This window comes from Podarcis erhardii (assembly GCF_964252035.2).
Source record: "Podarcis erhardii genome assembly, chromosome: 8".
Lineage (NCBI taxonomy): Eukaryota > Metazoa > Chordata > Lepidosauria > Squamata > Lacertidae > Podarcis > Podarcis erhardii.
In genome coordinates, this window is record NC_138499.1 from 58531233 (window position 1) to 58547786 (window position 16554).

Below are 16554 nucleotides of genomic sequence, written 5' to 3' on the forward strand. Positions count from 1 at the left end.
ACATACGCTTCAGGTTACAGACTCCGCTAACCCGGAAATAGTACCTCGGGTTAAGAACTTTGCTTCAGGATAAGAACAGAAATTGTGCTCCGGCGGCGCGGCAGCAGCAGGAGGCCCCATTAGCTAAAGTGGTGCTTCAGGTTAAGAACAGTTTCAGGTTAAGAACGGACCTCTGGAATGAATTAAGTACTTAACCCAAGGTACCACTGTACACTAATACAGCGCATTACTTCTACTTCTACTTCTACTTCTACTTCTACTTCTACTTCTACTTCTACTTCTACTTCTACTGAGTGTTTGTTTGATATCAGGGGTTTGGGGAGGCATGTGTCACCAAATACATCAGTGTGGGGCCCAGTGGTAGCTGTAATGTAGTGCAAGGAAGGCAGCAGCAGATTAGCAAGGAGAAAACATGACAATGCAGAGCAGTACTGGCCTCCCATGAAGGGTCTTCATGTATAACAAGGATGGGTAAACTGTGAACTTTCAGGTGGTATTGAACTACAGTTCCCTCCATTCCTGACCGTTGACAATGCTGTCCAAGGCTGCTGGGAGTTGGAGTCCAACACATCTGGATGTTACCTGGTTCCTTATTCCTGATGTATGGAACACGTGGTCCTCCAGATGTTGTAAGTCTACATGGACAATGTTCATGGCTGATGGGAGCTGAAATCCAGCAACATCTGGAAGGTTCCCCACAGCTGATATAGAGTAAGCATGACTGAGCTGAAGGTTCACATGTAGGACCACAATAAATACAAGAAACTTCTGGATCCTTCCCAACACATGCGGATTTTTGTAAGTAGGTCAACAATAGTATGCAATGTATAACTGCTGCCATGACATTGGACACCTGGTTAGTTACTTTGAAAGGAACTACACTTGACATAAACAATAGATTTCAGCTGCAATCCAGCCCAGTAACTATGGTATTAAACTTTCAGGCATTTATTGTGGAAGGTCTATTCACTAGCCAATATATGCAGTGCCAAGTACAGTTAGGCATTCATTTATAACACAAATGAAACTAAACTATAAAAATCTATACAGGGATGTAATGGATTTCCAGTTAGCTTCTAAACCTAGAACAAATGACAACTAAACGATCATTTACTTTTCTCCACAGGTATGTTTGAAAGTTAATGGTGATGTTAAAAAAAAAAAATCAGATCTTGGGGGAAGACAAGGAAGATATGCACATTGGTGCTGACTTATGCCTGTACGTAGGAAGAAAGATGAGCCAATGATAGGGGAAGGGAATGAAGCTATTAGTGGATTGTCAAGGGAAAAGAAATACAGGATAATAGGTCATGGGAACAGGCGACTGATGACCAAAGGTAAAAGTTAGATTGTGAAGAAATCAAAGCATTTCCTTTCTTTCCAAACAATACTGAAGAAGAAGAGAAACTAAAAGTTCAAAAAGTTCACAATAAACCAGATGAACAATATACATTTTTAAAAATCTATGTTGAAGATTGTTTAAGACACTTTAGACAACTTTTTCAGTTCCAATGAACTGTTGTCAGTTCCAATAGACTTTAGTCAACAGTTTTTCACTTATAACATTTGGGGCTTTTTCATTTACGTAAAAGGTGAGTGAGCAGGGACATGATAGAGGTGTAAAAAAAAGTGCTACATGGCTGTGGAGAAAGGATAGAGATGTTTTCCCCCTCCTTCTCCCACAATACTAGAGCTTGTGGATATCTAATGAAATTGAATGTTGAAAGATTCCGGACAGGCAAAAGGAAGTACTTCACCCAGTGTATGGAATGCGATCTCCTAAGAAGTCATGATGCCCTCACCCCAAAGTTTTCCCCATAAAAACCTGCTCTTTAGCACTCAATCAGAGCAAATGTCAACTTGAGTTTCAAGTGAATTGCCATATGCTATATGTTTTAAAGAGTGGGCTTTTGTGGAGAAAGCTCCTGAGGGAAACAAGAAGGTTGGACACGGAGCTTTAAAGCACAGGTCATGCCTGGAAAGGGCAAAGGAAATGTAAGTGTGGATCAGCCCTTGTATGGTTTAAAAGAGGATTAAGGCTGCTTCCACACTAGGCATTAATGGTGCAACAGTTGTGCTTTGTTCACTCGCTTTTTACAGTGAGTTGATCCTTGTTGGTTTTAACTAACTGTGAATAGAACAAAACAAAGTGCCCTGAGTTTGTACGTAACAAGAAACCGTGGTGTATTCTGAAGTGAAAGCAAAGGTTTTCTCCCCTCTCCTCTCATGAGCAAAGGAGGCAAAGTTGTGTGTGTGAACACAGGGCTTATGCGGGTTTGTTCTCAATCATAAATCATTCCAGATGACCATTTGAACTGGGACATTATCTCAGTTAGGAACTGATGGTTGCTAATGCACTGTAAGAAACTATATACAGTGGCACCTCTACTTACGAACGTGATCCGTTTCTGGGTGCTGTTCGCACCCCGAAAAGTCTTTAAGTAGAGAACCGCTACTGCGCATGCGAGAAGCACACAGATCACTTCTGCATGTGTGCACGTGGCGAACCCGGAAGTAAACACTTCCAGGTTTGCCGCATTCGTAACCTGAAAAGCCGCAATGTGAAACAAATGTAACAAGAGGTATGACTGTAATGCAAAACAGAATTCTAAGTCAATCAGAATTCTGCACAATTTCATAAAATCAGATTTAGATTAAGAGCATATTTTTAAATGGTGGAATTCTCCCCTCCCTGGTTAACTTTGCAGTTACATTTACAAGCTGTTGCACTGCACCTATGAAATTTAGTTTGTTCATTTTATTCATCAAAACATGTTAGGGAACCTAATATCAAGATCCTAAACATTTTCAGTGCTGGAGTAACTTCATTGGTTAGTGACATCATGCTAGCAATTGGTTTAGTATATCCCAATCTTAGCACTTATTGGCTGCATCAGCAAGGTTGAGTTTAAGTTTGTAAAAAAAACTACAAACATTCTAACTAACCCTGTACATGAGAGCAGCCACTGGCTATGCATATTACAGTTGGCAATTAAACGTTTCCTCGGAAGGAAGTACGACTCAGTTCAGTGAAACATTGCTGAGTAAAACTTCATAGCACTGCAGCCTTAGAGAGAAATAATTTGCACACTTATTTGGGTTAAAGTCCCAATGAGCACACTTAAGTCCTATTAAAATTAACAAGAAGGGTAGTTCAATCCTAGAACAATTGCTGTATTTTTCTGTGTAGAAGACTATATTTTTTACCATTTTTAAAAAAAGTTTAAAAAGGGGTTGTCTTATACACAGAATGTTGAAAATATTTATTTCTTAATTTTGGGCTCAAAAAATAAGAGTCGTCTTATACATGGGGGTGTCTTATACACAGAAAAATACGGTAATTTTCATGGGACTTAGCATTTCACTGGTTAGACTGTGGCATGAGTTGGACAATGGTACACAGCTGTACCTGCTTAGGCTCTCCTGAAGTCAAAGCACGTATAACCAGGCTCTGGATCAGAGCTGATATAGCCTGGTGGTTGCAGCTGCACATGGGAGCGTCACTAGCATCACACTCATCCCTTCTGACCTACCCATGGACCCCACCAACACCTGGATATTGCAGCGTTATTCCATTCATGTGTGCTCTTCCCCCACCACCCAGAAGATTGTAGGAAGCACAAAAGTGCCATTCTAAAAGCTGCTAAAGCGTATTTTAAGTTTCCCAACTTTGCCAGTAATGGAAGAGCTGCCCTCCCATTTTAACATGGCTATCAGGAGTTGGGGTGGTGATTTCGTTGTTGACCTTTAATTGTATACTGCATTGTTTTCACTGTGCGTAGCTCCAGGTGGAAACAGCTGGGAGAGTTGTGCCTGCCACGAAAGGGCTCCGCATACAAGCAACATGTGCCGCCTGAGACAATTAGAAATGACTTTGCGGATGGTGCTGGTGATGAGAAGGTGACAAAGTGGGAAGCTGTTTCTGTAATTTCTTACTCAGCTTGTCTGGAAAGTCATCTTGTCTTGATATCCACACTGCCGCCTGCATGTTAATCTCTCATTAGCTTGCTTTTCCTTCACTGTGATGAATCGAGCCAATCTTCCTTGGGATTCATATGATAACCACACATTTCTCTCTTCTGCAATAAATGTCCCCAGGCTGCCTGAGTGTACTTTGCTATAAGGTGCCAGAGAACTCTTGATTCCCTTCATTGTGAAAGGCATGGAAGTTAACAGCTGAATCGCTACTCTTTCTCTTGGTAAGGAGCAATAGCATCTCACACAGAAGATTGTATAATATTATTAATATGCTTTTTATTAGCTTATTATTACAACACACACAACGAACAGACTTTAAAAAAGATACAGATACAGATACAAAGCAAATAATAAACGTACAGTGGTATCTCGGGTTAAGTACTTAATTTGTTCCGGAGGTCCGTAGTTAACCTGTAACTGTTCTTAACATGAAGAACCACTTTAGCTAATGGGGCCTCCTGCTGCTGTCGCGCCGCCGGAGCCCAATTTCTGTTCTTATCCTTAAGCAAAGTTCTTAACCTGAAGCACTATTTCTGGGTTAGCGGAGTGTGTAACCTGAAGCGTATGTAACCTGAAGCGTATGTAACCCAAGGTACCGCTGTATATCCATATTTCAATTCTTCTTCTTTTCTAATTGACTTCCTTCGTCCTCAACGCGGGTCTAATTTCATATTTGGTAAACTGTTTCTTTCTCATTTCCTTTTTCCTACTTTTCTCTATATTTTATACTTTTATACCATATTTTGTTTTGCAAAAATTACTCAAAGCAAGTCCAGGTATTGATTTTAGGATGCTGCTTTTTTAGAGAATCTCTATATTTTCTTTTTGGAATTTTTGTTTAGATTGTCCCCTAATTGTATCCATCATTTTGGCCAGTTCAAGGTAATCAAATAATTTATCTTGCCACTAATTTTTTTGTGGGTGCTATCTCTTTTTCCAATTTTTTGCAATTAAGATTCTCACTGCCGATGTTGCATACAGGAATAGTCTCTTATTTTCCCTTGCAATGTCTGAGTCTAATATACCCAGCAGAAATGCTTCTGTTTTTTAATAAAGGTTTGTTTAAATATTTTCTTCAGCTCTTCATATCCCAGAAGCTCTTAAGTTTATTACAGGTCCACCACGTGTGGACCTGTGGCAGAAGATTGTAGAATAAGACTCTCCAGATAAGCTGTCGCAGCCTCCCCACATCTCAGTGGGACATTCCCGGCTTAGTTTCCTTCAGAGGAAAGAGCCCACTTGTGCCATCTTTATAATATATGCTTTATTTATGAATGGACAAGTAGAGCATAAGTGGAATAAATTAGTATGTACTCCAGCAAGGCAGCAGATCCATTACCCTATATCAAATCCCTAGACAGAGATCTCATACGCTCTCCGGCTGCAAACACACCGCATGCCTTTCCGCCAAAGAATTCTGAGAACTGTAGTTTCTTCAGGGCGCTGGGAATTGTAGTTCTGTGGTGGAAAAATGACAGTTCCCATGATTCTTTGGAGGAAGTCATGTGCTTTAAATGTATGGTGTGTATGCAGCCCCTCTGTCTCTGGAACTACAAACCTCCAGTGCCTTCACCCACCCATGGCTTCTATCACCCTCGTTCTTAAGATGGGGGGGGGAGGTCACCTGCACACTGATGGCTATTTCATTCAGACGCACAAAAGATTGCCCATATCTCCCCAAACATTAGTTCCCATTAAGGGGGGGGGGGAGAACCAGCCATCTAACCCTTGATTATTAATTAGCAAGCAAACTCCCTGACAAAGGGAGGCCAGGCAGTGGCTGTAATGCTATATTTAATTCTAATTGGAACACAAAGTTCTTATCTAAGCGCCACAGCTTACTACACTGCTAGTTTCTGCTCCTCAAACTTTTGTCTGCTTTCTCCCTTCATCCATGATGAGTGTTTTTCCTGGTCCCAAATCGTCTTTACATTTAACAACCCCGCTGTGACCCAATTCTCCCAATGTAGCACATATTGTAACGGCACGAGACCCATTTCAGATTTCCATGTTGAGGGAGTTCTTTTTCGCAGAGTCCGAAGCAGTGGCATAGCGTGGGGGGTGCAGGGGGGGCTGGCCGCACCGGGCGCAACATCTGGGGATTAGGGTTAGGGGGCGCAAATCCACGGGTTAGGGGGCGCAAATCCACGGGTTAGGGGGTGCAAATTATTTGCCTTGCCCCGGGTGCTGACAACCCACGCTACGCCACTGGTCCGAAGGCCCTCTCTTTTACACATGCAAGATTTTTAAAGCAATGCATTTGGTACATCAATGTTGCTTCCAGAGTGTCACTATTTTCAGGTGGGATTCAATTACAGTGGTACCTCTAGTTATGAACTTAATTCGTTCCGGAGGTCCGTTCTTAACTGTTCTTAAGTAGAGGCGTGCTTTCGCTAATGGGGCCTCTTGCTGCCGCTGTGCTGCCGACACACGATTTCCATTCTCATCCTGGAGCAAAGTTCTCAACTTGAGGTAACTCTTCCAGGTTAGCAGAGTTTGCAACCTGAAGCATTTGTAACCTGAAACATTTGTAACCTGAAGCATTTGTAACTCGAGGTACCACTGAATATACGGACAAATTAAGGCTGCACAATTAATGCTGATCAGGAACTCTTGCGTGACAAACTCAGTTCCCCCAAGGACTGAACTTTTTGTGGTGGGCAAATACAGTGGGAAGTGTGGGATGGAATGCAAAGATCCATCCATTTTGTTCTCTTAGCTTGTTGTTTTTCCAATCTTCAGTTCAGCTCTCCACATTTCTGAAGCAATTCGTGAATTCCTTTTTTCCACCAGCATTTTTGTGTGAATATCTCAAACACATTTTTATTTGCAGTTTTGGCTAATGTACACATTTTTATTCACACCAATATATGCATTTTTGTAACTGTTGTTCAATAAGAGAGATGCATTGCAAAACTCAGGTAAGTGCACGTTTTGAAAGATAGCTGCATTTCAGTTTGCATATTGTTTCAGAGAGTGCAGATTTGATAGGTTCCTTACTGGGGGAATGACACATGCTTTGATACAGTGTCATCTAGCCTCTCTGAAAAGAGCGAACAAGCATGAAATAGCCAACATTGTCTAATCTCCCTGTGAACAAATCAGGATGAATGCTCAAGAGGCAGGTCACCTGGAAGCCCCTGACTTGAAGCGCATGTATGCTCAAATCAGACTTCAATCAAAAGGTAACATGAATTACTGCACATTCTCACTGCTAGGATTTATTCTATGGTACCTTCAGGATGTAACATCAGCTGAAAAACACAAATTGGTAGGGAACTTACACTGCAATCCTACACCCCCTTAGGAGCAAGCCCCACTGAGCTCAAAGGGACTTACTTATGGGTAGACATTATAGGGTTGCGCTTTTAATGATTACATTTCAAACTGAGGTAGCAAATAAATGAGAAATTGTACAATGTCCAGAGTATGAAATAAAGCATAAATGATAATGTTTATGCATTAGTTCTAATTAGAGTAGGTAAGGAAAGGGCCACTATTATAAGAGTTTGATTTTAAATTCGATCTTCTCAATTTTTGGAATGAACATTATCTATAGCTTCAGGTATTTAAAATTAGGAAAATGAAAAGATGCTGCTGTTGTCATTTGTTTCTCTTTCTTTGTAAGGGTGTTTGCAATTAAGAATTTTGCAATCAAACAATATCCAAAGTAATGTGAGAACTGGTCCTCAGCAGAATGTAGCCTCACATCCTTTTATATCTGATTTCTTACAGAAACTGCAGACTCTTCATGTTTAGGAATGAGTTTTGAGACAGCACTGTTCCCTTTCATGCCAGGGAACACTGTAGCCATAACCTATTTGAAAGCTAGCCCCTGAGTCTATATTTTTCAATGCTGCTTTTAATTTTTGGACTAACTACATGAAAACATGAACACAGACGGCAATGTGTACTCCAGCACTAAGGCAGAAAACTTAAATCTTGCAGTGCCATCATGTGGTGAAAGACAGAAAAACATGGTTTCTAGAAATGTGGCTGTGTTAGTCTATTGCACCAAAGGGTCTTGGGATGTGTACACACAATGTTTGGTTCTAGATTCAGTGGAGACTGATTACTTGTTTTTTTCTACATAGTCCATGCACAATCCAGATGTGTTGCATAGTTTTTGTCCCTGAAAACACTCTTTGAGAAAATGGCTTCATTCTGAAAATGAAGCTCATCGCAGACTGAGTCTGTGTTACTCTACAGTGTGTCCATTTGAAAACTGACCAAAACAGATCTAGGTGGTCCCAGCAATGGAAATGTACCCATGCTCACAATGACATTGTGAGTGGGTTTATACCAAGATTGCAATTACATCTTCCTTCTTCATTCATCAGGGGAATACTTAGAGAGGAAAAGGTGTGGATAACCTTTGTTTCAGGATGAGAACAGAAACTGTGTGGTGGCAGTGCAACAGCAGGAGAAGGCCCCATTAGCTAAAGTGGTACCTCAGGTTAAGAACAGTTCCAGGTTAAGAATGGACCTCTGGAACGAATTAAGTTCGTAACAAGAGGTACCACTGTACTAGGTATATTGCAGGAAGCTGCTAACAAAGAAGACCTGGCCATCTAGGAATGGGAATTACGGTACTGCCTATATGCCTGTAGCTATGTATTAGTAATGCAGTCATATGTGAGGTCCTGCCAAGCAGAGGGAAGAATTTACCACTCCCTGACTTCCTCAGATTTCTGACTGGTTGCAGATGTGTGGAAAACCTCTCCTCGCCATTCGTCAGTGCCTTATAGATGAGTTGCGTGCATGCAGTGGTAATTTATTCTCTGGTAAATGGCCATCTGTACTCACCCTAGGTTGCATGCAGGCTTGAGTTTCATTAGTGTGTTCTGTTATGCACATAAACGTGTACATTTACTTCTGCTATTTATATCATAACATAAACATGTGTTTAACAGAGCAGAGTTTTACAGTTACAGGGGTTTTTTTCTGTTCAGAGGCAGACCTTGCTATATATGAGCGGGGAGCTTGTCTGGGAGAAGGAGTGAGCTCTCAGACTGAGTCTCTCCCTCCCGCTGTTACTCTCACACAGCGATGGAACTGGAAAGGCATAAAGGCAGGAGGTTAACAGCAGGTGGAGCTAGAGCCAATGATAAGTGGAGCCAACTAATTCTGGTTTTGGTCCTCCTTGGCAGCTATTTAAAAAAACGCTCTGAAAATGCTCGGGGGGGGGACATTTTAAAGCTCATAATGGAGTAGAGTTCCAATTTCAGCTCTACAGCGCCATCTCGTGTCACAGTGTTATAACACATTTATAATGTTTTATTTTTACTAATGTAGCTGAGTCCTGTCTCTCCCTGATGAGTTTTGGAAGAGCAGCATTGAGACTAAGGAGGAGGAAGCTGAGACCTAGTGTCACGCTCTGGATCGGGGTGCCTACTTGAATAAAATATTGGAGGGCCAGGTAAGCCCCACCCTGCATAATTGATCACATGACACGGTGCACACACACCCATCAACTTCAGTGGACCCCACCCTCATCAAATATTTTATTGGGGGGCAAAGACCCCTCAGCCCCTAGGAGTTGGCTCCTATGCTCTGGGTGGTTGTGAGCAGGAAGGCAGACAGCTAACATCTGACAGAGGTCAGACTGAAGTTAGTGGGGCTGTGTCCTGTTCACTAAAGGACCAGTTTTGATGGTTGTTGCGCTGGCTGACTGTGCTAGGGACGCCTCATTTAAAATAAAATAAAAATCTTCCTCTTCTCTGAAGCAGCATATATGAGAAGGCTCCCCCACCCTTTGACTAAGAGAAGGCAAAACCGCACCAGTTTCCACATGAGCAAACCGGTCAGTCAAGCAAATATTATGCACACAACCACTGCTCAGACACTTCAGCTATAATCCAGCACACCTGAGTCCTATCTGTTAACATCAGTGGCGCTTGTAGTGAAATCCTGTGCTTTCTTAGAGGCAAATCCTGATCTGTGCTGCTAGCAAAGGGGCATTGCCCCGCTTCCGGGTTCTCTTGGCAGGGAGGGTTGGGTGGGTGCCTGTTGTCACAGAGGCCCTCTCCGCACCTGCAGAAAGCGTGGCAGAATGCACCCTTCTGCCAGTGGTATTCCTGTTGCTGAATAGTTGGCATGAGATCCCAAAGCAGGGAGTTGTGGGTGGAGCAGAGCCAAACCAGTGATGGATATGGGAGAGCCAAAGCCAGCCTATTTCCTAGTGGGGGAAACAAACAACCCTTCACCTCCCACCCTGGCCAGCAGGAACCAGGAGGTCTGTGGATGCAGTGGAGAATCTGCCACTCCATGCTCTCCTCTCACCCCACTTAGGACTGCTCTGTTAGTTTTTATGGCTTACAGTAGGTAAGCATCCACAGAGCGGCTGAATATATTGAACTGCAACCTTAGCTTTTGAACTATTGGCAAGGTTGCCAGAAGGAGTAAAGAAGCTGGGCTAAACTAAGCCTGGTGGAACGCTCTGCCTCATGAGACCAGGGCCCTGCAGGATCTGATTTCTTTCCGCAGGGCCTGTAAGACAGAGTTGTTCCGCCTGGCCTTTGGCTTGGAGCCAATTTGATTCCCTCCCTCTCTTTCTTTTTTCCTTTCCTTCTCCTCCTGCGATGAGGCTGCATTTTAATATTTTAATGTTTCAATATTTTAATGTTGTATTTTAATTTTGTTTTTAAGTTGTAATCATTCAACTTGTTTTTATTATTGCTTGTAAGCCACTCTGAGCCCGGCCTTGGCTGGGGAGGCCGGGGTATAAATAAAAATTATTATTATTATTATTATTATTATTATTATTATTATTATTATTAAACATAAATATCCCTGCATTACAGGGGTTGGACTAGATGAACCTAGGGGTCCCTTCAAACTCTACCATTCTATGATTCTATGCTTTTCCTTTCTGAGGCTGCAATCCTATGCAGACTTACCTGAGAGTAAGGTCCACAGCTGAACATAATAAGACTTGCTTCTGAGTAAACATGCATGGGCTAGTGAGCTGTGAGTTTTTATTTTCAAACGAAGATTCACTGTGACCAAACTCCGAGAAACTTTCTCCTAGCTTTGGAATCATTTCATTTGAGAATGCTCAGATCTCAGACAACTGAGGTTGCTTCCAGATGGAAGCTTTTTGATGCCTTGTACTTAAGAGCATGGATGACAAATTTCCATGCCTACAAATTTGGCTAGCTTTGTGGAGTGATTGAGGTGGCTATTAACACCCCAGACGTGGGGCAGCAGAATGGAAACAGCAGTGGCAATTCTATGTCTGGACCTCAGACACACCCTTCTTATCTACCTTAGTGGCCTGTTAGGAAGAATCGTTCCTGACCTTGATAATAGGAGTATTGCATGCATTTATTCTTTTCAGATTTAAATAAATATTTACGCTAAGAAAGGTGATATGATATCCATGATATCAGGCTTTCTCTAGTTAACTAAAAGGAAGGCTATAGATCTTATCCCCTATAGCCAGAACTGTAAGGGAAGAATCTAGGCCAGTGGTTCCCAGTTAGCTAAGAACTGTGGATCCTGTATTTTTCAAAAGCCAAGCCATGGACCCTCTACTTTTGGAAATCTTGATCCTCTATGGTAGTTTTTGTTGTGTGAATGGTGCCAGGGGGCCCTTGGATTGGTTGCATGGACATCCTAGGGTCCATGGACCACCAACTGGAAACCACTAATCTAGGCCATGCTATGGATTTTGTAACATTATTTTCTTGAGATGTTGCTACATACACACAATATGTTTAAAGTGCATTTGAAGCACGTACACACACACACACACACACACAAATCCTGGGAACTGTAGTTCACTAAGGGTGCTGGGGATTGTAGCTCTCTCTGTGTGTAAGCTACAATTCCCATGCATCGGGGGGGGGGTGCTTTAAATGTACAGTGTGTATGCAGCCTGAGATTCTTTGGTGACTGTTAAACCAATAAGCATCCTCTCCAGCCCCTTAACATTGCTGCAGAACAGCATCACTGTACTGCCTGCCTCCCAATGAACTATAATTTTTAACATCATGTCTGCTAAATGTGCGTCTTTCCTCTTGAAAAACGAAACTCTTGTTTATCTTCCCTTCAGTTCCTAATGAACATCCTGTCATCAACTTCGTTTCCTCTTGGGTTAAGAACAGATGCACTTCAATATCATCTTCTGTTCTCTTTCTCTCTTGATCAGAGTTGGCCTGGTTTTCTTCATGTGTTTCGGAGGACTGCGACTTCTTCATGATTAAAGGCCCATTCGGAGCTCCAGACCACAAATCATTCTCTTTTCATCCCTTTAATTTCTTTTTCTTTTTCAAACTTTCCATTCCTCCCACCCCCACCCTACTCAAACTCCCCACTTAGGGCATCTTGAACAGAATCCCAAGATCTTCTCTTCCCTTTGATATTGCTTTTAATCTTGTGCACCTTTTGACAAACTTGCTGCAGCACAATAGAATACGTCAGTCTCAGTTATTCAAACCTGCAGATCCTGAGTTCATTGTGTGCCTTTTGTTCCTCCCCTCCCATATGTGTACAACACTCCTTTAATGTCTGAAGACATCTGATTATGTCGACTTCTTTTATGTCCCACATACCATTAAGAAAAACAACAACAGCTGTACTATATAGAATGTCTTAAGGTTCTGCCCTATCCTTTTATCGTGATTTGCTCATTCATTTAGATTAACAGCCAACATTATACCAAGGGATCTTGCTGTTTTGTCTCCATCTTTCATCTTGTTCCATAGGGTTGCCAAAGGATATGAAGAATATCATATGACACACAACTGCTCACACACACACTCAATAGACACAACACACACCCCTCGCTCGGTACACACAAAAGAAGTTCTTGGGGGCACAACATATGCAAACTTGAGAGTGGTGCCATCTTGTGGGGAAAGGTAATTCACATGCCATTGTCGCTTTGCTGTGTTACTGATAGCACAAATGAGCCAGGGTTCTTGGGTCAGTTTCTGGGGTTGTAATAGTTGAAGGGTAAGGATAGAATTTGTGATATCAGTGAAGAATGAATCTGAGGACCAGAAGGTGAATCTGGTGACTCAATGAAACAACAAAATATATTCACCCAGGTTTCATGTCAGAAACTGCAGCACATTTTTCTGAAAACAAAAATCCACAAATTGATCAAATGGGTGCTTCTGGTCAAGCAGAAGAGCCTCTCAGGCCAGGAAAAAGATTACATCTTCTCCAACAACCTCAGCATTGTTAAATATTTCACTTGGGCATCTTTTATGGCACTAATTACAGAGGGCCATCAGTGCAGCCAAGGATCTAATTGCAAACAGCTTTGGTTTCCAGGAATTTATTTGCTTTATTACTGAACAACTTCAGCAAAAGCTAGTAAGGTTGCTTTTTGCTGCTTTAATAGAGAGCTTTGCTTTGTTAGGTTTAATTCTTTTCAATGCTATTTCTCTCATTTAATCTTACGTAGGCTTCCATCATAATGCCCCACTCCTTGTTTATATGAGCCATTGTCAATTCCCCTCCCTGAAACCACAGTCATGATATTATGGTTGTAGCTACTAAGTTTATTTAAGTTCCCTAATGAAACTATGCCAGGATAATATACTGTCAGCACTGCACACGATAAAAGCATGGATCACCATCTAGGGAGCTGTTTATTGTCAACCAGAATAATTATTGACAACCAGAAGATAGCTTGCACAGGCAATTAATTCTATCATTATATTTATTTAGCCATATCTTTTCATAGATAGAGTGAGGCATGGCACTGTTTAGAATGATCAGTTTGTGTAACAGAGTTAAAACATATGTCTAAGTATGTGTGTTTGGCGTATAGTTAATAAATAATAATAAACAATAGGTCAAGGGTTTTATATGGAATAAACAACTTTTCATATAATCAATTCTGATAAGAAAGGATCAGGGAAATCAATGGATAAGAAGTGAGTAGGCTAAAGAAAAGCATGGGGACAGAATCCAGACCAAGTAAGTTGTATTTGGAATCTTTCATATCAATGTGAAAAATTATGGTAGTAACAGCTACCGAAACCATGTTGATTTCAGTGAGACCTAAATGTGACTCCTGGCTGTAATTATAACCTCAATTATTAAGACTCATTGAAGTCAATAGAACTTCCTTCTTAGTAGACGTGGTTAGGATTATTCTGTAACTTGGCCTGGATCCAGCCCATGGTGACTTGAAGCAGTGAAGTGTAATTAAGGAAGTGCAAATAAAATGGGTTGGCTTTGGTTCAACTTTAACCTTCCTTTTGTTTACATTCTAAATTTGGGTGGAGAGATTTGGGATAGGGAAATGTTACCTTTTCATATTATACAACACTGTTATACAACACTTTTACACATCCTGAGATCTCAAGATAAGATGGATTGTCTGAAATTATTTTTGATGACTGAGTCTTGTACATTTGCAACCTCACATACGTTTTCTCAGAAGTCCCACTGATTTTAATCCATCTTACTTTTGAGTATGTATAGGACTGCAGCTTTAGGTGACAACAGGTAGAGGCTGTTACTTATTAGTTTGTGTTTTTGCACTGGCCCAAATTGCAGAAGATAATGCCTGTAGAACAAGACATCTTTCAGTTTGTTTTGCCATTTGACACTTTGAATTACTGAGTAGTTTTTCAGTGATCACAAAACACCATAGTCTGCAAAACCACTGCCAAGTAGATTACCTATTAAATATGACTGTTATTCCAGTGCTTTGCAAGTTCTAGCTTAGCTGCTAGCACCAACTGAAGTAAAAGCTCCTGGGGATTGACTATTTTATGCAAAATCTCATAATCACATGAAACATAAGAGTCGGACACGACTAAATGACTAAACAACAACAACAGGTTACACATAATACCTATTCCACCTTTGTAAGAAATCTGTTGATTAGTGTGGCAGCACTTTGGAACTCGCTTCCTACTGATATCAAGCCAGCACTGTATTCTTTTCTGCGCCTGCTAGAAACATTCTCGTTTAGACAAGCCTTCCAAAATGCTTAGAAATGCTGATGTGAATTTTAATGTTATATTAATTTGCTGTATGTTTTAATGTACAGTACTGCATCCCCCACCCCAATTGTATGGTTTTATCTTTTGGTCAACCACTTTGAGGGTTTTTTTACAATCCAACAGTGTATAAATCTTATGAAATAAATAAACTCTTTATTAGAAAGTTACTGAAAACCAAAGCACACAGAAAATGTGTGTTTTTCAGGGTGGTTTTAATATCCTCCCCACACATTCATCTACAGCGTGGGGAAATTTAACAAGTACAGGATAAAACTATCATAAGCATCACTCATCATACTGGAGTATATTAAGTACTGTTAACATCTCTGTTGGCTGGTTTTTCGCTGTTAACATCTCTGTTAGCGTCTTAACACTTGTTAGGATGCACATGACAATTTTCTTAAAACCTTTAAAATCCATAATTCTCCATCCCCACACCTGAAGTTTGATAAAGGATGGACTTGTTATTTGGAATGCTTTTTGTTTTTTGTTAGCTGACACACACAAAATTCCTGAATTTCTGTAGGGTCCCTTGTAGTCAACTACCACTTTAAACAACTACTAGGAAACCAGGTCAGCAAGCAAGCAAGCAAATAACTGCCGCTGCCGTCCTGTTTGCTGTAGCCGGCTACACATGCCCCAAACAGCCAGAGAAATGCATGCTGGGACTTGTAGTTAGCGTTAGAAGGTTTGCAAGCCGGCCTCTATATCCCACAATCCCCTTCGACGGGGCAGAAAAACACGGGGCAGTGTTATGTAGCGCACGCGGAGGGGCGTGTAAGCGAACGCGCGCTTGCGTCTCCAGTAAGGTAGGAGCGCGCGATGCCGGAAGGAACCGGGAGGCGGGGCTGAAAATTGCCCCGCCCAGGAGCTGGAAGAGCGTGTTGAGAGGCTACAGTACTATACTATCCGATTGCCTTCGCTGTCTCCAGAGGCGGGCCGGATTTAACGCGGCGGCCCCTTTAAGCTGGCCCGGGCGCCAGAAAAAAAAAGGTTGTCCCGCGCCTGCGCAACGGAGCCTTGACCTCGCGCTCAGTTGGCGCTGCTCGTGACTACTTCTTGTTGTTATTTTTTTTTTAAAAAAAAAGGTGGTAGTTGGTGGGTGGGGGAGGGGGAAGCGCAACGTTTCGCGTTCGATTCTCCTCATTTAACCGGCAGCGGCGCCCCCGTCGCCATAGCGACCTGTCCCTAGCCGAGTCGGGCCCGGCCTGGGAGGGAGCCCCAGCGGCCGAGGCCATGGAGGAACCGGGAGCGGCCGCCTCGTCGTCTTCCTCCTCCTCCTCAGGAGGGGACGTCGCCGCCGCTGCCGCCGCGTCCGAGGTGACGGAGATCCGCGTCTCCGGCCCGCAGCCGCTGCGGCTCTTGGAATGGAAAGTGTCGGCCGGGGCGGCCGTGAAGATCGGCTCGGTGCTGGCGGTTTGCGCGCCTATCGTGGGCTCGGCCCGGCCTGGAGCCTCGGCCGCAGAGACCGGCCCGCAACGGACAGCCGAGCGAAAGGTCAAAGCGGAGCGGCCGGGGGTGGTGCGGGAGCTGTGCGCGCAGCGCGGCCAAGTCATCCCGCCCGGGTAAGAGGGGTCGGCCGGGGCTTGGGGAGGGCGGTGGGCCG

The 16554-nt window shown here is 42.6% G+C and overlaps 1 protein-coding gene across 1 annotated transcript in view; it reads left to right on the forward strand.

Annotated features, from left to right (window-relative positions):
* Nucleotides 1-15767: 15767 nt before the first annotated feature.
* CTDP1 (CTD phosphatase subunit 1) overlaps nt 15768-16554 on the forward strand; it is a 48549-nt gene continuing 47762 nt past the window's right edge. Inside the window, exon 1 of the mRNA XM_081873378.1 lies at nt 15768-16513. Coding sequence (XP_081729504.1) covers nt 16185-16513 — 329 coding nt within the window. The 5' untranslated portion in view covers nt 15768-16184. The remainder of the gene's footprint in view (nt 16514-16554) is intronic.